Source organism: Nicotiana tabacum, chromosome 8 (assembly GCF_000715075.1).
Source record: "Nicotiana tabacum cultivar K326 chromosome 8, ASM71507v2, whole genome shotgun sequence".
Lineage (NCBI taxonomy): Eukaryota > Viridiplantae > Streptophyta > Magnoliopsida > Solanales > Solanaceae > Nicotiana > Nicotiana tabacum.
Genome location: NC_134087.1, coordinates 16,632,205 through 16,657,386, shown reverse-complemented (window position 1 = coordinate 16,657,386; position 25,182 = coordinate 16,632,205). Strand labels below are relative to the sequence as shown.

At 37.4% G+C, this 25,182-nt stretch overlaps 2 protein-coding genes across 2 annotated transcripts; one reads left to right on the top strand and one right to left on the bottom strand.

The window, feature by feature from the left end:
• Positions 1-6,414: 6,414 nt before the first annotated feature.
• LOC107809377 (early nodulin-like protein 5) lies at positions 6,415-7,801 on the bottom strand. The gene is made up of 2 exons (XM_016633988.2): positions 7,513-7,801; positions 6,415-6,841 (listed from the first exon to the last, which is right to left on the bottom strand). Exons 1-2 carry the CDS (start codon positions 7,694-7,696, stop codon positions 6,528-6,530), a joined length of 498 nt encoding a protein of 165 aa, XP_016489474.1. The 5' UTR covers positions 7,697-7,801; the 3' UTR covers positions 6,415-6,527.
• Positions 7,802-23,543: 15,742 nt separating this feature from the next.
• On the top strand, positions 23,544-24,563 carry LOC107809375 (uncharacterized). Its single transcript, XM_075220208.1, has 2 exons — positions 23,544-23,682; positions 23,917-24,563. Exons 1-2 carry the CDS (start codon positions 23,544-23,546, stop codon positions 24,561-24,563), a joined length of 786 nt encoding a protein of 261 aa, XP_075076309.1.
• The last annotated feature ends 619 nt before the right edge of the window (positions 24,564-25,182 follow it).

Sequence of the window (25,182 nt, the reverse complement as noted above, 5' to 3'; positions counted from 1 at the left end):
TAGACTCTAGTTCATGAGACATGAGTTGATGGGTTTGATAGAAAATTATGAACAGTTATAGGTTTGGGTTGTTGATTGTTGATTATTGGCTAAGGGTGTTGTTTACCTTATGGGTGATAAAGAATAATGTTGATTATAACCATTTGAGACTTTAGAATTTATCTAGGAGAAAAAGAATGGGCTATTGGGTGTAGAGACACTATTAATAAGGACCATGAAGCTTTATGCCACCAAGTGTTTGAGAAAATGCCTAAGTAACCAAAACATGAGTATTATTGCTAATATGGAATCCCTTTGACTTGCAGTAATATAGATTGAAGCTGAAAGGATTGGCCAATGTTGTATTATGCTCAAGAGCAGGAAGTTAAGGTATGTGAGTTTACTCTCTATGTTTGGGAACTTTAATGATTCTCCCTACACTACGTTTCTTTTACAATGCTACTAATTGCCTCAGAAGTATAGTTTAACCTAGTTCCTTGAATAGTTGTAGCTATTCTTTAGCTCCATAACTCGTTCATGACTTTCATTTTGAATGTTGTGAGCTCAGTGCGTATTCAATATAGACTTGGGTTTAATGCCCCCGAGTCTTAGTATAGATTACTCAGTATACCATAAACAGTTGAAATTTCAGTGTTCATAATCAGTTCAAGAATATATGTCTCCGTCTAGTCCTATTTAGTATTCCAGTATTATTTAACTCAGTGTAATCCAGTATTCCAGTATCATGTAACTCGGTGTGATTCAGTATTTCACTATCATGCATTGCAGTACGATTCTGAGTTCCTAATTTTAAATTCCTAAATGTTGAACACCTGTATTTGAGCCTGAGGCTGTAGTTTATATGCTTTATACATACTTGGGCCTGAGGCCGTAGTTTATGCTTTATGCATGTTTGGGCCTGAGGCCGTAATTTATGTTTTCTGCATTTTTGGGCCTGAGGTCGTAGTTATGTATACGTATACTTAGGCCTGAGGTCGTAGCTTGTGCACATATATATTGGGCCTGAGGCCGTAGTTTATTCAGATAAACAAGTTGTTCATCATTCAGAAGAGGGAGTATTCATATCCTTACTTCCTTTGTTCAGTTCAATCATTAGTTATCAGTTAAGTTATCAGTTATCATTTCACTTTCAGTTTCAGTTTCAATAGTTATCATTTCAGTTATCAATTATTAATTCTCAGTTACCAGCTTAGTTTCAGTTTCAGCATTTATAATTCTTTATTTCAGTTGCTTTACATACCAGTGCAATTCAAATGTACTGACATCCCTTTTGCCCCGTGCTTGCATTTCACGATGCAGGTAATGATTTACAGGTTGATGATTCAGAGCGCTAGGATTCTCGTACCAGCTATTTAGTGATCCCTAGTTCTTTCGGGGCATTATCATTACTTTACAGTCTTTCAGTATTTACAGACAATCAGTGTTTTCAGTACTTCTTTAGAGGCTTCATAGACTAGAGTAGAAGTTAGACAGAGTCTTAGGCTTTTCATGTTAAGCTATGTTGGCTGCAAATATGTTTCATAATTGTATTAGTATTTTCGCACTTTGATGTATATCATCCAGACTTTTAGTATATAAGCATATGTTAGTTTATCTTCCACGCTCATTATGTTACGATACCACATGTTGATTCAGCTAGTTGGTCCGCTCGGTCACATGTAGTCAGGCACCGAGTGTCGTGTTACGTCCAGGCCCAAGTTCGGGGTGTGACAAGGTCCTAGCAGCTGGTTGGGAATCATATGAAATACATATGATAAGAAAAATATGACATAGTTAGCTCTAACAAAATTTAGCCATAAATGTACAAAAACTGAAAGAGAAAGAATCTCTCAACAGGTTGTTGCGATAATCAAGGTCTATAGGATTTCCTCACGGATATACAGACGTTTCTTATGCGTTATCTATGACGAATCAACAACAAAAATTTCCCCATTTGAACACAATGCATAACACCAATATAATAAATCTATAAACCAGTATGTAATGTATAAGCACTGGTTTATATACATATTATATAGTGATTATACACTGATTACACATTATAACAAGGTGTATAAATAAGTTCGTTTCTTTGTATTTACTCTTTTTCTAAACATACATATTATACAGTGAGTATACATTAACTAGTGTACTTACCCGCACTTCGCGCGGTCGTTAAAAGAATTAAAATAAAGTTAAATATTAATGTCATTATTTTGTAAGGAAAATTAATCTTTACTAATTAAACATATTTTAAATTTTTTATAAAACAAAATCCATGATTATTTCTTAGTATGACTTGTTGACACTTCCGCTTCACATGATTCACAATTTTTTCCGCTTCTCGAGATGTAAAAAAAAAAAACTAAAAAGGGGAGGAGACAAAAAAATAGAAAAAGAAAAGAAATGGAAAAAATAAAAATAATTAAATGTAACCTGTCATTGATATTAATTGGACCACTTTCTGTTCTTCTTTTTCTTTGTATACCTTAAACCTACATTGTTTTTCATATTCCGATCCGACAACCAAAAAATCTCTAGCTCTACTCCTAAATTATAAATGAACTACACATTTCACATGACATATATTTTTCTTTCTCAGCCAATGCAAACTTGGGGTGATAGGGGGGAATGGCTATAAGATTTATGAAGAGTACTCAAATAAATAGAGAGGACATTTTGTAACGGATGAAACTAAACAATAAGTCATGAATGAATGTGTAATAAAATTCAGTAAATAAGATGGAATATGGAAACAAAGGGAGTTTAAGGGTAAGATAAATATTATATCCTTTAAAAAAAAAAAGAAATTAGCAATACAAATTAGACTATTATTTGATGAGCCACATCAAGAAAGTTCTTGTAATGTTTAGAACACCTTATTACATGAAAGACCTTCTAAAATGAATTGAAGAAAGAAGTGCGGTAAGTCAGGCATAATATAATCCTCTCTAGCACTGCGAATATGTAAGATGTGTCTGATGGATATATCGTACAAATTCTTATACTCGAGTTATTTAGGCAAATATTGTGACATCTGTCATCATATACTTGGGGACGATTATACCCTTCAAATAATGTCACTCGTCGTATCACAACATGATAGATTTGCATCCTGAATGTTACGTCATTCTAAAAATTACAAGATTAGGTCAATGAGAAAAGTTAACAACTGCTACTTATAGCGGAGCAAGTTTTGCTACTTTTTCGTTCTAAACTTAGTGTAATAAGCTAACAGATTATCATTTACTTTGTGCTTCATTCTGTCAAATTCTTAAAAACTTGTCAGTTACAAATACAAACAAATTAAGAGAACATTTTGAGGAAGTTGGAGAAAGAAAAACATAATTATTCCATATTCTCTCTACAACAAACGCAACTACTAAACAAATTGTAACGTAGGAAGTACACTATATATTAGTACATGTTACGTACTGTAATATAATGGTGAAAGCAATATCATGACATATTTTGAATTCTAATATTTCATGAAAAATAGGATGTATATTTTAAATACTCACGTGCGATTGACCTTAAATCCTGCTTACAGATCTCTGTCTATAGGGTAAGGAGTTACTTCCATACTAAGCTTCAATTCAGAAAACTATCATCTCAATCCTGTATCCTTTTCTCAATCCCATTTTATCTGCATATACTCCATTAGACATGAAAAATACCTTGTATAGTATGACAGCTTCAGTTAACAAAAATTACAAACAAAAAGAAAAGAAAAAAAGTAATATAATCAAGTTAGATTCATTCATCTACATTGAACTACTGAATACGTATACTCACAATTATTTTTAGTTCAAGCACCTTAGTACGTAGTATGTGTTGGAATACCAGAAAGGTATTCTTCTGCATATATTTTGCATCACATTCTGATGGTAACCATCGGGCAGTGAGGATTATGAACTGTATGGGTTTTATTTTAATACATTCTGATTTTTCTGGGAGGGAACATGAAGAGTTAGGAATAATAATTATTGAGACGTTTTTTACAATTAGGAATAGGAAAGATGAGCCGTTTCTTACAATAGGGAATAGGAAAGAGAGGGGAGTAGTAATAATTGAGACATTTATAAATAAAAATTAAGGAAAAAAGTCAAAAAAGGAGAAAAAAGATAAATAGGATTCTTGGGCCAAAGAGATGTGTCACCTCACTTTTTTATTGCTCTTATATATATATATATATATATATATATATATATATATATATATATATATATATATATATATATATATATATTAAATGGCAGTCAAGGAAGACCCCAAAAACCAATAAATCCTTAATTTCCACTTGGATTTTACGGTATTTGGGATGAAAATTTTGACCATAATTTTAATTTTGATAGAAAAATATGAGAAACTAAAAGGATAAGTTGAAATTAACGAGGATCTCAAACAAAAATAACCGTCGTAGATATGGCATTGCAAAGCTCTTCAAAACGTGGTGGTGTTGGGTAGAGGTGTCAACGATTATTTTAAAAGCGGTTAATCGATCGAACTATTCCGTATCAAACTGATTTTTAAGTTTCTTTTAATACAATCATAGGTTTTTATATAAATCTATAATTGTACCGATAATTAGGGTAAGTTTTTAATTTTATGAAAATAAACCAAAATATATCGAACCGTACTGAATAAATTCACATGTGAAAAAATATATTTATATATTAGGTTTAAAAATAATAAAGCATTAATTTTTTTCGCGGGCCTTGGAATTATGAAAACGTTACAAGCCAACAAGTATTTAAAACTCAAAATCCTAATTCCAAACCTGTGCTACTCTTATTGAAACTAAATTATTTCCAGCATATTCACTAGCAAGACATAAGGATTCTAGCGATTATGAGCAGCAAACTATAATGGATTGAATATGTGTTTCCTTTCGTATGATTTGGATTTATCGTTTTTAGTATTTAATTTTCTATAGACTTTATTCTTGAGTCCAAGTTTGGTTAATATCTTTTTGTGATATATATATATATATATATATATATATATATATATATATATATATATATATATATATATATATATATATATATATATATTTGTTTTTTGCTTACATTTTTTATGCAGCTGTAAAATAGTTGATGGATCTATACTCTGGCCATTTTTTATTTTTTCTTAATTCATCACCCCTTAAACAGTAAAAATGTCTAAAGAGTTTTGTTAAGTCATATAAAAGTACATATGTTATTGCATTCTACTTCTACTAGTGACTTTTACATGACATTTTAAAAAATACCGAAAATTATCCGAACCGTACCAATATCGAAGAGAAACCGATATGATTGGGATATTTCGCAAAGTCTCATTTTGGTAATGTACGTAATAGAATAATCGAAAAATTAGTATGGTATAAATTTTATAAAATAATCAACCTAACCAAACCATTGATACCCCTAGTCATGTTGGGGTATTTCCTATTAGGATGTTAAAGAAGAGAGAGAATGAAAGATTTTTTTAAAAAAAAATTTGGGTAACGGAAAAACAGAAGAAAAAGAATGAAAAGAGATCTTTTTAATTTGGGTATCTGAAATCCCTACAATTACTCCTAATTTGTTAGCTGGCTTAATCGGCTACAAACGATAAAAAAAAATGTGTGAAAATTGTTTAAAATGGGTTATAAAAAGAAAATAGGTTTATTTAAAGTTTATAAGTAAAATGGGCTGCTAATCCAGTTAATTGGTTCTATACAGAAAGTCAAATATAGGTTTAGCTCCTTGTTGGATCAATTTTGCCCAACAACAAAGTTTATTTATTTTTTCCATTGGAATTGTATAAAAGATCGTATAATTGCTCATGAATCATGATATATCTAGACATCAATAGTTCTCGAACACTTAGGTCATACAACAAGTCTAGATTTCAAAGGTTTTGGTTTGAGTGTAGTTATATGAAGTGTATAGTAATTGAACCAGAGACTTTTGCCTCCTAGAGTAAGTATTTATAACATGAGATACATCAGAAATGCTTTTTTATAGGCTTGTTTTTTGTTCTTCTAATGAAATTTCAGGTTTGATTACACGACATTGCAAATGAATATTTGCAAAATGAGTGAAATTTAACCTGCCATCTTATTTTTCAGGTTAATCAATTCCACTGACGTGTGGGGAGTATAATCGATTGAAGTTTATGGGTTTCAAGTTTATTTTTCAGGTTAATCAATTTATTTTTCAGGATTTTAAGTTTATGGGTTCGAGATTCTAATATTTGAATTTAGTGGGTTCAAGATTAATTATTTATACATAAATGAAAATTTTAAGACAAATACAAAGTTCGAATCAAAACTATTAAGTTCGACTGAATTCGCTCTGAACACACTAGCTCCGCCCATGCTAGCGTCAATAAAGCTTAAAATATAAAAACACATATCACGTAAACTACAGGAGCAATACGTGACCAACAAAACCGTGATTTCCAATCTGGTAAAATGAATAATTTCAATATTGAAGCCTAAAAAACAAATTCCATGAGTTCATAATCCACTAGTAGAAAATAACTAACTTAAAAAACATAGAATATTCAAGATTCATAAACTAATAAAGAAAAGCTCCAAAGAATAACACCATAAACGTCATTGCAGTTGGAGCAGCAGCAGTAGCACCATTACTAGTTGAGGAAGTCTGGTTAGCAGATTGAGGAGGAGATTCTGGTTCTAAAACTTTGATTATCATTTTCAAACCCCTCTCGCAATGTCCTGATACTCCACTAATGAAGTAGTATAACCCAGATTGCTCCAATTTATAAATGGTTTTTCCATTGTTAGAGAAGAAAATTGGATGACTCGACTTGCATTTCTCGTACTCTTCTTTAGTCACCACCAGAACTGAATCTTTCTTATACTCAAAACCTACGTACACCACACAGACATTATGGAGTCAAATAACTGTAAAGATCATGCAAATTGAACGGAGTAGTAATAGTAGATGAAATTATGTTACGGTCATACCTCTATATAACATTCTCGTTAATTTTTTTGGCTGTTATAATAAAGTGTTGTTATAGTATAAAGAATTTTTATATATACTACTATAGTGAGACCTCTCTATAATAGTCCTACTTTATAACAACACTTCCTTATAACGGCCAAGTTTTCTTTGGAACGATTTTTCATGTTATGTTATAATATATTGTTCTCTATAACAACACTTCACTATAGCAGCCAAAAAATATCGAAACAAATAAGTCTGTTATTGAGATGTTTGACTGTATATGAGATTTGTAACGGATATCAAACAACATGTAACTTTTCATATAAAAACTCATATACTATGTTATTAGTGACTACATGCTATAATCGGTTATACTGCATCGATAAAGTATTACTAACTTATTTACACTGTCATGTTTATAACTTGAGTATGCTTTTGATACATATAGTTGAACAATGTTTAGAAGAAGCATAAGTTTATAATATGTTAATTATGATAGCAAAATTATATTTTGGATGCCTTTGAACGTGAAGAGATCGATATGTATAAAGTATAATCGATAATGCTTAAGGTAAAGAAGAGTACTTACTCAAGGTGTCGCCAATCTTAAACCTATTTTTTCCAGCCCACTGGTCATACACTTGATCATCTTTTACTTTAGGAACAGCCCATCCTTTGTCACCACCAACAGCAAATTCAGTGGCAAGAGCCATAAAGAAATGAAGTGAAAAGAGTAAGAAGACTAAGTACAGAAAAGCTTTAGAGGAATCCATGAAAAGAGAAGGAATTTTTGGATTTGAAAGAAGGGAGCTCTTTTTCTTATGTTATAATAATGGAATAATATAATGGAGATAAGAATCTGAGTAGTTTGATTACTTAAAAAGGAGGAGTTTTTTCTGAAGTTGGTTATGGGGTGCAATTTCGTGGTGGAGTGTGCCATCATATCAGCAGAGAAAAATGGAGAATCGTGGAGCGCATGTTGGCATCAGTAAGGGCGGCTCTAGGGTAAGGCTGTGAAGCCCTTGCCTTATGTATATATATATATAATAAAAGATTTAAAATTTTAACAATTTTTAAATTTGATAGAGGTAGGATTGAGTGAGTTAATAAGATAATTTTTTTCTCTCACTAAATTATATAATATATTTACCTGCTCATCAATTATATTTTTCTTCCTCTATATATAATCTTTTTTCATGTTTCTAACGATTTTACTTTTTAATTTTAACTCAAATTCTCTAGATTAATTATTCATTTTTGTCACATGTGATTGATCTACACATTAGAAAGCAAATTCTTTTTTGTCTCATCTTTTTTAACTAAGAAATTCACGAGACAAATGTCGCAAGGTTCAATACACGATGGATAATAGGCTTACCCCTTTACCATTTTCACTGAAACACAACTAGAAAATTACAAATTTTCGACCGTCAAATCGGTCGGAAATCGAGCTTTTCCGATGAATTACCGACCAAAAAGGTCAGTCGGAAAATATATGGTCAAATAATTTGCGACCGACCGGTCGGAAATTTTCGACGGATTTGGTCGCAAATTGAAAAATAAGGACGCACTTGAATATAAGAGATTTGAGATTGATTTGGTCGGTAAATTTTCGCATTTTCCTCTTTTCGCAAGGTTCAAAACACGATGGATAATAGACTCACCCCTTTACTATTTTCACTTAAAGGAAGAATTCAATATCATATGACATGTGCCTAACCCATACATCATGAGTTGCGCTCTCACCACTAGATCAAAATCATGTAGGTTTTTTTGTGTCTCAATATTATATATATGGATTTTATAAAATAAATTTTAGTATCTTTTTAATATATTTTGATTTTAGGCCACCAGTTTTGTTGAGTCGCCCCTCACTGAAGATCAACAATTACTTACAGTCTACTGCGCCACCATGAACGTAATGTTCAATCAACTTCATTCACATTTGGTAACTGAATGACACACTCACCGCCTTTAATGTGCTTGCCATTGTTGTCTTATCTTAATTGAGACTCTACAAACTTGACTGAGAATATCAGGGGTGGGCAAGTAGCTGTAGTAGGAGACTAGTAAAGCCTTGATTTAGATCCCCAAAATTTTAATGGATTATATAATTTTATTTCAAACTAGACAATATTAATGTTTGTAGAAAAAATAAGTACAAAAAATGTATAAAAAAAAAAGAAGATGTTTACTTTTAACAGTGAAAATATTTTTAAAACTTTGAATTAAACAACTTAAATCTTCATATTAGTAAATACATTTTTTACAATAATATTAAAGGTACCACATTGCAAATACATGTTTAATATCTCATTTATTTAAATTACCTTTTTTTAATATGAATAATAATAATATTACTACGTTAAGTTAAAGACTTTATATCATTTAAGAATATATACTATAAACAACAAGTATGAAAAAAATATCAAGTACTTATAAGCTAAAATCAGTCATAAGTTGGTCACCTCCCAACTTATGGCTTTTCAGCTTATAAACACTTTTAGTTTGACTAAGGCTTTTACTAGTTTATCCTTAATAATATTTTTTAATTCAAAAAATATTTTTCCTAAAATAAATTTTCTAACTTTCTTTTCATTCCATATTCGTTGTTCATCCTTTTCTTTATAATTTTTTTAATTTATAATTTTGTAAGGTTTAAAAGGATATTTTAGTCTTTTTAACTAAAAAAAGAGTAACTTATCAATACTTTTATACCAAACACATGAACGGCTTATTATCAGTTTAACACGTCTATCTAAACATGTAAATGTTTATTTAAAAAATTAATTACAACACTTAAAAATACTTTTCAGCACTTCAAGATTATCAGTTATTTACGAACAACTAATCCAAATGGGGTCTTAGTCCTTTCCCTGTGTGGGTGGGTTGGGGGGGAGGTTGATGGAAAATGTTAGGCCGGTTTCTTTAATTTCCTCGAGCTGACTTCATAAATTCTACTCCATATTATCAATAGAAATAATCATACCAAAGTGAGCGTATCATGTTATTCCTTACCCAAAATTTAATTTAATTTTTTTCTTACCGCTTTCAGTTAGTATTCATCAATGAGTGTGTATATGGGTAAAACAGAACCCTTGAGATGCCTCAATTTTTTATGAAATAAGCGGACCAAGAAACGTGACGGCAAGGAACCAAAATCGAGGCGAGGAGCCCCTCGAGCCAGGGTCCGGGGCAAAATGCACACCCCCGAGAATATCGGGGCCGTGACCGCGGGACCGTTTCAAATCCTAAAGGCCTCGAAGAGCATAATCAGGCAATCGGACATGACCAAAAGAAGGCCGTGACATCCGTGATCAATCAGATATCACAACGTGGATCTCGACACGTATCGGCAGGAATTCTGTGATTAGTTAAACGGAAGATTTTTACCTTTTATGGAATTGTACTTAGAGTAGAACTCTCCTACTATATAAAGGGGTCTGGTTATTCATTAAGCGCATTATGGTACACTAATCAAGGCAATATACCCTTAGTTTCTTTGCTATTCCAAGTTCTTACCTGAATTCATCAATTCTTCATTATAGTGAGCTCGAGATCGAAGGCATGCATTTCACTAAAGCTGTTACTGAGTCCGGATTCACTCCCCCAATTGGTTTAATGATTTATTACATTCTTTATCCATCTGATCTATCGCAATTTATTATTTGTATTGAATTAATCCGCATATCCTTAAAACCATATTTAAATTTAATTGTTATCCATTTTTCGGATAAATAGTTTGGAACTCACCGTGGGGTTAAGGATAATAGCGGCGGGTTGATAAAATTTTTTATAACACACTCTATTTTACACTTATTTTTTGAGCTTTTAATTTCAAGTCGAGATAGAAATGTCGAACTCCAGTCTATCCATTTGAATGTTGACGCTGAATCCGGCCACCATGGAGAGAACAACAATGAGGTGCCCCCTGTTGGTCCCAATGGAGTCCTAGTTAAAGATCAGATCGATGTTAAATCACATGTGGCTATCAAAGCAAATCTGTCTACTGATCTCGAAAACAACATTCGCGTAGGAGCCCGATTGATTGCCCGGAGTGCGCACGATGGCGAAGATGATGGGATCAACTTGCGCGTGATCTTCAAAATGTTTAAGGCTCAACAAGCAGCAATATCCCGGTTGCAGAACCAAAGCCCCGCCCCCAGCAAAGTTGAGCCCGAACCATCCCGGGAAAACACTCGCAGAAACGAACCGGCAACAGAAAGGCATAGTGAAGAAGAATCCAGGATCAGCCCCGAGATAATAAAGATGCTTAAGGAGCTGACAAAATGGGTAAAATCGGGAGAAAATAAATCGAAGCCAACAACAAAAAATTTGAGACCTGTAACTCAGGGTTGATCAAATCCCGGGAGCACCCCTGATACTAAAAGGCCTGGATTCCAAAAAATTTGTCCAAAAACCTTTCCCTCCAAGCTCAGCTCCAAAGACGATCCCAAAGAAGTTTCGAATGCCCGAAATTCCGAAGTACAAATGGAACAACTGATTCAAATGAATATGTGACCTCCTACACGTACGCCATCAAGTTGAACAACTTAGAAGATGATGAAATAGAATCCGACCTGCTGAAAATGTTCGGAGAGACCTTGTTAAAAAGAGCTATGATATGATATTACAACTTACCCCCTAATTCTATTGACTCGTTTGCTATGCTTGCAGGTGCCTTTTGTAAAAGCACACGTCGGGGCCATCAAGGTCGAGATCAGGAAGTCAAACCTTTTCAAAGTAAAGCAAAAAAATAACGAGATGCTCAGGAAGTTCGTGTCCAGGTTTCAAATGGAACACATTGCCTACGGTCGCGGATGATTGGGTCGATCAGGCATTCACCCAAGGACTCAAACCCCAAAACTCATTGGTTTTGCAGCAGTTGAAACAAAATTTGGTAGAATACCCAACGGTAACTTGGGTCGTCGTCCATAACAGGCACGTTTCAAAAATTAGAGTCAAAGACGACTAGCTCAAGGCCCCTTCCGGGTTTATTTATTCCATCAGAACTAGTAACAGAGCCAAAAGAACCATCGATCATGAACCAAGATCTGCGAGGAATGAAAAAAGGAATGATTGAGGCTAGAACAGTCAAGGAATCATAAGCAAGAGCGGTTTTGATAGGTAACTCGGGGCCCGGGAGGCACCAAGATTATCGGAGTATAACTTCAGTATCAATGCTGCAAGTGTTGTATTCTCTATAGGATGCATCAAAGATACCAAATGGACTCGTCCATTGCAGTATGATCCTGCCCAAAGGGATCGGAACCTAATGTGCAAGTATCATGGCACTCACGGCTATAGAATCGAGGACTGCCGACAACTAAGGGAAGAAGTAGCTTGGTTATTCAATAACGGACACCTCCAAAAATTTCTGAGTGATCGAGCCAAAAATCACTCCAGGAATATGGACTCCAACAAGCAGATCGAGCAAGAGGAACCCCAGCAAGTCAAAACATGATCATGGGCGGAGTTGACATCCCTCAGCGACCGATGTCAAAACGTACCAAGGTGTCCATTACAAGGGAAAAACGGACTCGAGATTACATATCGAAGGGAACCATATCTTTCAATGACAGGGACGCTGAAGGCATCGTACAACCACATAATGATGCACTGGTAATATCTGTACTCATAAATAAATCTCAAGTTAAGCGTGTGTTAATTGATCTAGGTAGCTCGGCCAATATCATCAGATCGAGGGTCGTGGAACAACTGGGTCTACAAGACCAAATAGTACCTGCAGTCCGAATTCCAAAAGGTTTCAACATGGCATGCGAAACTACTAAAGGGGAGATAACCACTCTAGTAAACACCGATAGGACCATCCAAGAAACATAGTTCTTTGTGATTGAAGGATATATAAGACACAACGCTCTATTCGGAAGGTCGTGGATTCATAACATTAGGGCAATACCCTCACCACTACACCATGCATTAAAATTCCCCACACCAAAAGGAATCAAGACAGTTTACGGAGAGTAGTCGGCCGCAAGAGAAATGTTTACGGTGGATGAGATGATCCCGGTGTCGCACTCTCGACATCGAAGAATTTGGAGTTAGAAACTAATTAGCAATCATCAATACCGGCCCCGACCAAACCAGAGAAGGAATAGACAGGCGGGGGTGATGATTACGGAGTTCCTAGATTGTTCATAGTTCCTGATGATTCTGATGCTACCAAGTTGACAGTCGAGGAGCTAAAACGAGTCGTATTGATCGAGCACCTGCCCGATTGGAAGGTATATCTGGGCACGAAGTTGACCCCCGAGCTTAGGGAAAAACTCACTCAAATACTTATAGCTAACATTGATTGTTTTGCTTGGTTCTATTTAGATATTATAGGAATCCCATCAGAAGTGACGCTCATGAGTTAAGCTTGGACCTAAAGTTCCACCCGGTTAAGCAGAAAAGGAGGCCTCATTCTGAAGTCAAGCATGCAATTATCAAAGACGAGGTATCCAAACTTCTTAAAATAGGTTCCATCCGAGAAGTTAAGTAACCGAATTGGTTGACTAATGTAGTAATAGTACCTAAAAATGGAAATACGTTAAGAATGTGCGTAGATTGCAAAGACTTAAATAAGGCATGCCCCAATGACTCTTTTCATTTTCCTAACATCTATCGAATGATTGTTGCATCGCCGGGCATGAGGTACCCAATTTTCTCGATGCCTATTCTGGGTATAACCAAATCTGGATGGACCCGGACGATCAAGGAAAAACTTTCGTCATCACTAAGTTCGATACTTACTGTTATAATGTAATACCGTTCGGACTAAAAAATGCCGGTGCCACTTATCAACGCTTAGTAAATTGGATGTTCAAAGAACGAATAGGAAAATTAATGGAGGTTTACATTGACGACATGGTGGTTAAGTACCTGCGATCAGAGGACTATTTGAAACATTTGCAGGAAACCTTCGATATACTAAAGAAATACAATATGAAGCTTAACCCGGAGAAATGCGTGTTCGGGGTAAGATCCGAAAATGTCACGACCCAAACATCCCTCCAAGACACGTTGTGACGGCACCTAGTCTCTACGACTAGATAAGCCTAATAAATTGCGAAAAATATCAACATTGGAAACAAACTAAACTGCTAACTGCATTAGATACTGAATAACCAATAATAATGCCGCTCGGCATGTACAATAACCAACACTAGACGTACACCGTTTTTCCAAAACCCTAAATATCATGAGTCACAAACTATAGAAAGAAAAATAGTATCTCTATGCTCCAAAATCTAACAAAAGAAAAATACAGGAAATGTTTGACATACGGAAGAATAGAAAGGGACTCCGAGGTCTGTGGATGTGACAGATATACCTTGAAGTCTCCAAAGTTGTCCTGGCTCACTAAGAACGAGGCTGATAGAAGGTACCTGGATCTGCACATGAAAAACATATGTAGGAAAGGGCATGAGTACATCACAACGGTACCCAGTAAGTGCCAAGCCTAACCTTAGTCGAGTAGTGACGAGGTCAGGTCAGGACCCTAGTGTTATATATATATAATAAAACAAGATAGAATGAAATACCGCAGTAAATTAAAGACTGAAATTTAACAAGAATGAAATCATAGAAGACAACAGCTCAGTACACAGAGCTAACAATAGGGGATCTCCCGAGATACCGTCTCATAGTCCCAAATGTAAATATGTAGGAAATCTCCCGGAATATCGTTTCGTAGTCCCAAAGTAAATATGTAGAACATGGGATCTCCCGGTATACCGTTCCGTAGTCCCACAATAAATATGCAGTGCAGGGGGATCTCCCAAAATACCGCTCCGAAGTCCCAAAGTCAATATATAGCTCAACTAACGGAAATAACAATTACAGCAAGAAAGCCTACAGTTTAGACTAAGTTCAAGTCAGGAAAAAAAATAGCAAATTCACTAAACATGCTACACAGAGTTCAGATAAAAAATTAAGGCAAGTAGACATGCTATTCTAAGCTAACAGGATACTGCACATGCTGATATAACTCAAATAAGAAGGAAAACAAGTTATTACTTAGCGAAAATCGGGTTTTTACAACAATTAGCCCGTGTACATACTCGTCACCTCACGTACGCAAAATGGACCAAATCTATCCAAAATCAATTACATAACATAAATATAACTACAAGGAACTAATCTAGCCAATGAAATCAAAGCTAAAGCAAGAAATTAGAAAAATTGCCCAAAACACCTCCCTGGGCCCACATCTCGGAATCGGGTAAAAGTCACAAAATACGAACACTCATTCACTTACGAGTCTAACCGTTCAAGAATTACTTGAATTCAACCTCAAATCGCCTTCCAAAACTCGAAATTTATTCTATGGAGTTTCTACCATTTTCCCCCAAATTTCCAACTCAAATCCTAATTAAATGATGCAATTAACCATAGATTAGTGGGATATAACCATACAGGAGTTAAGAGTCGTTACCCACAAGTTTGCTCTGAAAATCCCTTGAAATTTCGCCTCAATCCGAGATTTCTAGGTCCAAAAATGGAGAATGAAATCAAACCCTCGCACTTTGCCCTTTTTTGCCCAGTCAAACCGCACCTGCAGTCCAAATTCCGCTTTTGCGGTGCCGCTTTTGCGGCGAAGACTCTGCACCTGCAGAGTTCACTTAAACTCCTAGGTACCTCACTTGTGCACCACAATTCGCATCTGCGGACGTATTTTTGTGCTCAATCGTCCGCTTCTACGGAACCTTGGCCACCTCAGCTTCCTCACTTATTCCACTTCTGCGATCGCACTTCCGCAGATGCGGCTCCGCTTCTGCGGCTTACACGTCGCACCTACAACCATTGGCCAACCCATCATCCTCGCATCTATAATTTCCCACTCTCTTCTGTGAGCTCGCACCTACAGTCAATCTTGCGCAGATGCGATTACAACAGATGCATCACATTTCAGCCATTTCTCCCAAAACTCAACTTGATCAGTTAACCATCCGAAATTCACCCGAGGACCTTGGTATCTACTTAACATACCAACTAGTACTAAAACACCATACGAACTTAGTCGAGCCCTCTAATCACATACAAACAACGCTAAAAACATGAATCACCCTCCAATCCAAACTCAAAGAACTTGAAACTTTCAAATTTCTACAACCGATGCCGAAACCTATCAAACCACGTCCGATTGAACTCAAATTTTTCAGACAAGTCATATTCAACCTTACAGACCTAGTCCAACTTCTGGAATCAGAATCCGAACCCAATATCAAAAAGTCCACTACCAGTCAAAATCCCCAAAAATTTGACTTTTGCCATTTCAAGCCTAAATAAGCTACATACCTCCAAAATACAATCCGGACATGCCCTAAGCCCAGAATCACCCAACGGAGCTACCGGAATCAATGAAACTCTATTTCGGAGTTGTCTTCTCACAATTCCGACTATGGTCCAAATCCTAAGTCTTAAACCTCCGTTTAGGGTCAAAGTATCCCAAAATACTCCAAAAACAAAAATGAAACCTCTCGCCAAGTCACAATAGCATAAAAAGATATGGGGGAAGCAGTTAATAGGGGATCGGGGCTATAACTCTCAAACGATGGGCCGAGTCATTACAAGAAAGTTCCTTGGGTTCGTGGTGTCCAATCGAGGGATCAAGATCAACCCGGACAAGATTAAAGCTATAGAAGATATCACTGTGGTGGATAATATTAAGGTCGTTCAGAGGCTAACCAAACGCATAGCTGCCCTTGACCGATTCATATCAAAATCATCCGATAAGCGTCATCGGTTCTTCTCGTTATTGAAGAAGATGAATAACTTCTCATGACCCTGGAGTGCTGATGTCGCCCAAAATCACACCACAAATATAGGTTGTAAGGCGGTCGAAGCAATAACAAAATCCAACGTAAGTCGGGGTCGAATCCACAGGGAGTTAGAATTGGGAATAGGTATATACCTAGTGTAAATGTATGATGTGCCTCAAATACACTTCCACATATTTGGTTGTTTTTTCTACTTCTATTGATTATGATAATGTTTGCAAATGAAAAGCTAAGAGACAATATTTTTGGTTTTGGTTGATTTTCAAGTTTATAAAAGGTCTAGGGTCATGATTTCCACCTAGGCGGTTACCTAACGGGTTGTAAACTCTAGGGCAAGTTTGATTGGTCGGGGTTATAATATAGCAATCACACGCAATTACCCACTAAATACCTCACGGTAGTTAGAGAGATTTTGCCTAATTTGGATTTCTCAAGTCCAAATGGGTATTGCACAAAACAAGTGATAAATGCTCAAGTCGGGTCTTACTATCTCTAGATTCAACCCTTTAATTGGGGCTATCAATTTCTTGAGTTCACTCCAATTTCTTGTTAGTTAAGTTTTCTAGACTTAGTCTCTCTTTCTCAAGTAGAGACTAAGTCAAATAGGCATGAATCAATATTTGCAAATTCAAGCAAGAACTAGGCTAAATATCATTAACCCAATCACAAACAAGTCCTCAATCAAATACCCATTAAGTACCCACACTAGGGTTGGGCCACAACCCTAGCTAGAAATTTAGCTACTTATGGAAAATGCAGAAATTAAAGAAGAAATTAAGATAGAGTGCGTAATAATTGATTAGGGATAGAAAATCTAATGTTTAGAAGCTAATCTAGTACAATATTACTCAAAACAGTAAAGAAAAAGGGCTCAGGTGCTCTTCCAAAACAAAACTTAACCTAAAAATGAAAAAAACATTCTATTTATACTAAGCTAAAAATATCTGACAAAAAGGCCCCTGCGGAGGTTGTGCGGCCGCACAATTCTGTGTGCGGTCCGCACTCTGAGCTTGACTGGCCAACTAGGCCTTTTGCAGTCTCATAAAAGTGGGATGCGGTAGCACTTCATTTGATTGTATGGACCGAACAATTCTGGGTGTGGCCGCACACTTGAACTTGGATTGGAACATGGCTCTCTAATTCTTCTATTCTGCGGATCGCATAATTGTGAGTGCGGCCGCACTTGTCATCCTGTGGCCGCACATATATGGTGCGGTCAGTATATCTTCAACCTACCCAAAAACCAACTCTCTCAGTCTCCTCTTCTGTGGTCGTACAATAGTTGTGCGGTGTACATACTCTAAAAGCAATAAGACAGTGCTCTTTCATTGTTTGCGGCCGGACACAATATTGTGCGGTCTGTAGACCTTTTTTGGTCCTTGTCCAATTTCGACTCCTTTATGAGTTAATTTTGACTTCTTTGACTCGTTTCCCAATATTCCTGCACGAAAGCACATTTCATTAGTTCTCGGGACTACTTTTAAGCATTTTTGAGCTAAAACGCAAGTAAAAGAGAGCAAATAATCGATCAAAAAACCCTACTTATCAAGTGACAACAAGCCTTGGAAGAACTCAAGCGGTAATTTCAAGCCTGCCTTCGATTCAAACTCCGAAGGTAGATGAGCAGATGTACATGTACATCCGAGATAGCAGTAAGTAGAGTCCTAGTTGGGAAAGAGGAAGGTACACAATTTCCTATCTATTATGTTAGCAGGACTCTAGGTGAGGCCGAAACTAGGTATCCTCGCCTAGAAAAATTGGTGCTCGCTTTCCTAAGCGCCTCTAAGAAGTTAAAGCCGTATTTTCAATGTCATCCCATATGTGTTGTAACTACTTACCTATTGAGAAACATAATGCATAAACCCGAGCTCTCGGGATGATTGGCCAAATGGGCTGTGGAAATCAGTGGGTACGATATCAAATATTGACCCCAAACCGCCATCAATTCCCAAATTTTGGCGGACTTCATGGTCGATTTCACTCCGACCCTAATATGCAAAGTCTAAAGGGAATTGTTTTTAAACTCAGGGACTTCTTCGGGGCTTTGGACAATCTTTACAGACAGTGCTTTGAATGCAAAAAGGTCCGGACTTGGAATCGTGTTAAAGCCACGGACGGGTAATGTAGTTAGACAATCTATTAGAACTATAAAATTGAATAACAATGAGGCCGAGTATGAGGCCATGATTGAAGCTCAGGCATTTTAGAAAGTCAGGGAAAATGAAGCTATTGATTTTATTTGGGACCACATAATATGTCGATTCAGAATGTCGGCCGAGATCGTGTGTGACAACGGGAAGTAGTTCATCGGCAGTAAGGTGAAGAAATTTTTCGAAGACCATAAGATTAAAAGGGTCATATTAACACCCTATCACCTTTGTGGGAATGGGAAGGGGGAGTCTACAAACAAGACCATACTCTAAAACCTTAAGAAGAGATTGACCGGTGCCAAAGGAAAATGGAAGGAAATTTTGCCCGAAGTCTTGTGAGCATATCGTACGACCTCAAAATCCAATACCGGGGCCACCCCATTCTCGTTGGTCTATGTTGCCGAAGCGCTTATATCGGTCGAGGTAGGAGAACTGAGTTTCAGGTTCTGATATGCGATCGAAGAGTCAAACAAGGAGGCCATACGCATGATCCTGGAACTATTGACGAGAGGCGCGAGCCCGCCCTCGTCCAATTGGCCGCCAAAAAACAACGGATCGAAAGGTATTACAATAGGAGAGCCAACCTCCGACACTTCAATATTGGGTACTTAGTGTTAATAAAGGTGACACTGACACCCAGAACCTAAACGAAAGAAAGCTGGGACCGAATTGGGAAGGTCCATATCGAATTATCGAGATTATCGGTAAAGGTTCATACAAACTCAAAGTAGGGAACAGTGAGCGACTACCAAACAACTGGAACGTAAACCACTTAAAATGATACTACTGCTAAGGTACGACCCCATTCATTCTTTCCTTTACATATATAGAGAAGTGGATTAACACTTACAGGCAACGACCAAAGAATGGTGCAGCTATTAGGCTTGAAAGCACGTGTTGTCTTTTCCCCTTGAATCGGTTTTGTCTCAAAATGGGTAGGTTTTTAATGATGAAACAACGGGTCATGCTAACTTAGAATCGAAGACCGGTTATGAATCGGAATCAATGGGCACGTCAACAGTATCCGAGCCCTCTCGACGATTGACCTAGAATACTTGGGTCTATCACCCTCGAGTAATGATTTTAGCAAGGAAAGAAACTTTGTGCTTGAACAGTTTGGGCTCGGTAGATAAGATTTATTGTAAGGGTCAAATGGTCAAATGAACCGTGCCCGCATAGACCACCTAAGCCATAACATGAAGCTTGTACACACTTGAGATCTTGTATATTGCACACAAGAATGAAAGAAAGTTTCTACCTTCCAGATACATATTTTGCCCCTTAAGACTATTACATTTTGTTCCTTAAGGATATCGAGCCCAAGGGCCGCCTCTATCTGGATCCAAGAGATCACCCCCACTCGAGGACTGCCACCCAAGTCAAACTCAAATGACTCAGGCTATCGAAGCCCGGGGGAACAGAATCCTATTAGGTAGTTGATAACTACGGATTATAGCCTATCTTATGCTCTCTTTTGCTTAGGTTTTGGATAAAAATGTGTAAAATATTCTTGAAAACTAACTTATTGTGCTTGTTCGCAGGTTTTGGCCAAAATAAAGCAAGAAAGTCATAACCAACTCATAAAGGAGTTAAACCTGCACAAGTTCAAAGCTGAGACAAAAGCGCTGACAGCAAAAGAAAGAGCGGTCGTGAAGGTTCACCGCTAAGGCGGCCACAATTACACTGACAGCAGAATTGAGGTTCAGAGAAGGTGTTTTGGATGCAGACATACACAGCTAACAGCTGTGAAATAGCACGTCACTGGAATAATTTACGCGGTCGTGGTGCAAATTCCGCTGAGAGCGGTAATCAAGGTTCAAAGCCCTTGCAAAGTAAGCTCAAATGAAAAGTGTGTTCTACGAACATTTTACACGGCCGCGGTTGAAGATAATGCTGAGGCAGTCTCTTTTACACCCCCAGCGAAATCAAGCCCATCCCCAGTCCAAAAAGGAAGAAACGCGGTCCACGATTGCTTTTGCACGGCCGCGAAAGTTCAAGCGTTGAGGCGCTCAGTATTGCGCTGACAGCGAAACCTCCATAGGGGTACTTTTGTCTAGTAATTTTAGCTATGTATAAATAGATCTTTTTTAGATTTCTAGGGCATATTTTATAATAAGGAGCTCGTGAATAGCCGTATTTTTCTACTTTGAGTAATTTTAGAGTAGATTTAGCCATTAATCTTAGATTTTATTCTTGTAATTAACTTTTATGGCTTATATTTCATTTTTATCTTTGATTTCTACCTTTATTATGAGTAGCTAAACCTATTATCCAGGGTTGTGACCCAACCGCAGTGTGGGTATTTGATGGGTCTTCTATTTTAGGACTTAATTGTTTATGAGTTAGTGATATTTAGCTTGATTCATGCTTTAATTGTAGAATTAGTGGATGCAAACAGTGGTTTATGCCTTTATGACTTAGACTCTTCTTGAGAAAGAGGGACTAAGTCTAGGAAAATTAGGCTAACAAGGAATTGGGGTGCATTCAAGAGATTGATAGCCCTAATTAAAGGGTTAAATCTAGAGATAGTAATACCTGACTTGAGCCAATTTTACTTGCATTGTTTGAACACCCAATTGGGCTTGAGAAAGCCAATTAGGGCAAAGTCACTCAAACTACCGAGAGGTATAAAGTGAGTAATTATGTGTAATGGTTATGTCATGACCCCAACTATAACAAGCTTGTCCTAAATTTTATATCCCATTAGATACTCGCCTAGGTGTAAGTCACTTCCCTAGTGCTTTTTATCACTTGAGAAAACCTTACAAAAACATTGTTCTTAGTTTATTTTCAGCATTTAATAGCATTAAAAGTAGAATAGTAACAACTCCAAACATTATTAAAAGTGCAATTAAAAGCAACACGCATAGCTAGATTAGATAGAAACCCAATTCCCAACCAATATTAACTCCCTGTGGAAATCGATCCCGACCTTTCGGGTAAAAGCTGCATCGACCACTCCTCACCATTATATAGTGGTGTAAGGTTGGAGACGATCACTTTTTGGCATTGTTAAATGGTTTTCGGGGAGTTAAATGGTTTTGGCTATCTATCTGATTAGTTGCGTGTTTTGTTTTTCTTTCCATCTGTTTTACTAACTTGTGTGAGTTAATCGATTCAGGTACAAAATGGCAAACAATGATCCTATTAGAAATATTATCTCGGGGGAGGAGGTAGATGATAATAGTGAAGATGAGGTGTTTTTAGTACCTCAAGCTCAAAGAAGAGGCCACCATGCCAATGAAAATATTCTAGATCCTCCCCCAGCTCCTCCAAGAGTAGCTCCTCGGGTGCTTCCAAATGAAGGGTACGCAAGTGCAATTGTCCCACCTCAGATCCGGGCGGGAAATTTACAGATTACAAATGTCATGCTTACCTTATTGGAGCAAAAAGGGTACCTCACAGGTGCTCCCCATCAAAATGCATATAAACATCTAAAGGGCTTTGTAGATACCTGCTGGGATATCAAACAAACAAATGTGTTGGAGGATGCATTGAGACGGAGATTGTTCCCTTTTTCACTTAGAGGGAAAGCTTTGGACTGGCTCGAAGACTCCCCAACCATTCCATCACTACGTGGGATGAGTTGGCCGACAAGTTTATAGCCAATATTTTCTCACCGAGACATATGGCTGCATTAAGGGATGAGATCTTAGCGTTTAAACAGGAACCAAATGAACCCCTTCATGAGATCTGGGATAGATATAGACCTATGGTCAAGGAATGACCCAACAATGACATGACTGAAGAAATGATCCAACGGACATTTTATTGGGGTATAAACATAACCAATCAATGTGTGGTGAACTAGCTAGCATGGGGTAATTCTATGAAGCTGCCATATGCTGAGGCCTATGAGATTCTTGATGAGATGGCTGACACATCCTCAGCCTGGCAGCATTGGGCGAATGTTTCTCAGGGGGACACTCATGTCATAAACCTTCACAAGGAACATCAAGATCATGGACAAGCCATAGCTGAGTTGACAACAACCATGAACCAGTTAGGCAAAGCACAACTTCAGCAGATTCTGGGACCAAAGCAAGTGAACGCAATGGAAGGCATTAATCTATTGGTAAACAAGAGGAGACAGCATGGGAAACAAATGCAAGGAAATCAATATTAATATGAGCAAGGAAGTAGTGGTTACAACCAGTATGATGGGTATTGTGAGAAAAGTGAAGAGGTTTTGTATGCCAACAACTATCAAGGACAACGAGGTAATGCTCCAAATCAACAATAGAGATAGCAAGGGAATAATCAGAATTGGGGCAACCAAGGCCAAGGAAATTGGAACAATAACAACAACAACTCCAACAATTGGGGGAACAACAACTAGAATTGGGGTAATAACAACACTTAGGGTGGCAACAACAACTAAGGAGGTTGGAATAACGACAATCAAGGTAATTGGGGGCCAGGTTTTCAAAGGCCTCCAATGTTTCAACAACCAAACAGGTCCTAGCTTGTCCAACAATGAGATGGGGAGGATTGAGTCAATGTTTGAGCAAATGATGAAGAATAACGCCGACTATGATGCCCAATTGGCTTCTCATAATACTTCTATCCGCAATCTAGAGGTTCAACTTGGTCAGATTTCACAAGCTTTAAACACTCGCCCTAAAGGGGCACTACCTAGTGACACAGTAGTAAACCCGAAGGGTGGGAACAATACCGGCCATGCAATGGTGGTAACCACAAGAAGTGGTAGAGGTGGTGAAGCAAGTACCTCCAAGCAAAAAGAAGTTGTGAGTGATAATGTTGAAGTGCAAAATGAAGATGATCCAATAGTTGCGGAGCAAGTGAGTGAAGAGAATGTGAATGGTGAGGTGAGAATTGATATTCATGAAAATGAGGAGGAGACTCAAAATGATGTGAACCCGTCTAGGGAACACATGATAGACATGTCGGAAACGGTAATGCCTAAAGACAAGGCTACCTTGCCTAGTTCTCCTCCACCTTACCCTCAAAGACTTGCAAAGCAGAAGAATGAAAATCATTTCAAGAAGTTTATTGAGATGATGAAAAGTTTGTCGATCAATGTGCCCTTGGTGGAAGCTCTTGAGCAAATGCCGGGATACGCCAAGTTTATGAAAAACTTGGTAACTAAAAAGAGATCTATCGATTGTGAGACCATTAAAATGACTCGTCAAGTGAGTGCTATTGTGCACTCGATGGCTCCAAAGCTTGAATATCCCGATGCATTTACCATTCCATGTACCATTGGGAGTGCGGATTTTGCAAAGGCCTTGTGTGATTTAGGAGCAAGTAATAATCTGATGCCTTACTTCGTATTCAGAACTTTGGGTATTGGTCAACCGAGAGCTACTTCAATAACATTGCAAATGGCCGATAGAAAAATGAAGAGGCCGTTTGGTATTATTAATGATGTTCTTGTCCGTATTGACAAGTTTATTTTGCCTGCTAATTTTGTGATTCTCGACTGTGAAGTCGACTATGAGGTGTCGCTAATATTGGGAAGACCTTTCCTAGAAACGAGGAATGCATTGGTTGATGTGGAAGCAGGGGAGCTCACCTTCCGGGTGCGTGACGAAAATGGTGTCTTCCATGTGTGCAAATCAATGAGGCAGCTGAATAGTACTGAGGTTTGTTTTTTGGTGAATATGGTGACGGAGGTGATAGTTGATGACACGAGTGCCATGATGAATGTGGAATCCTTTGGAAGCTGTATTGTTAAACCATGATGTGACCGAGGATGAAGGCTTGGTTGAGTATGTAAATGCCTAGCAAGGAATGGGTTCTTACTCTTATGAGCCCTGTAAACTTTCCTTGGATCTTGAGAATAGAAAGACTCCACCAACAAAGCCTTCAATCGAGGAGCCTCCCGTATTGGAGTTGAAGCCTTTGCCTCCACACCTCAAGTATGAATTCTTGGGCACTTGTTCAACTTTACCCATTATTCTTTCTTCTTGCCTTACTAACGTACAGGTAGATGCCACCCTTGAGGTACTTCAAAGAAGGAAGAGGGCAATTGGATAGACTCTAGCTGATATTTGGGAGATAAGCCCCGCCTTTTGCATGCTCAAGATTATACTTGAGGATGATGCCAAACCCTCTGTGGAACATCAAAGGAGGTTGAATTAGGCTATGCAAGAGGTCATCAAGAAGGAAGTTATCAAGTGGCTAGATACAGGGGTTGTGTAGCCCATCTCGGATAGTTCATGGACTTCACCAGTACAATATGTGCCAAAAAGGGGGGTATGATTGTGGTCACAAATGAGCAAAATGAGTTGATCCCCATTAGGATATCACCGGATGGAGGATATGCATGGACTACCGGAAGCTAAACAAAGTGACCCACAA

Excerpts from the sequence above, each read along its gene's own strand:
- LOC107809377 (XM_016633988.2), bottom strand. The coding sequence starts at position 7,696 with ATGGATTCCTCTAAAGCTTTTCTGTACTTAGTCTTCTTACTCTTTTCA. Across the intron at positions 6,842-7,512 it reads TAAGATTGGCGACACCTTGA|GTTTTGAGTATAAGAAAGAT; the intron begins GTAAGTACTCTT and ends TGGTGTACGTAG.
- LOC107809375 (XM_075220208.1), top strand. The coding sequence starts at position 23,544 with ATGGTGGTAACCACAAGAAGTGGTAGAGGTGGTGAAGCAAGTACCTCC. Across the intron at positions 23,683-23,916 it reads GAGTGAAGAGAATGTGAATG|CTCTTGAGCAAATGCCGGGA; the intron begins GTGAGGTGAGAA and ends CCTTGGTGGAAG.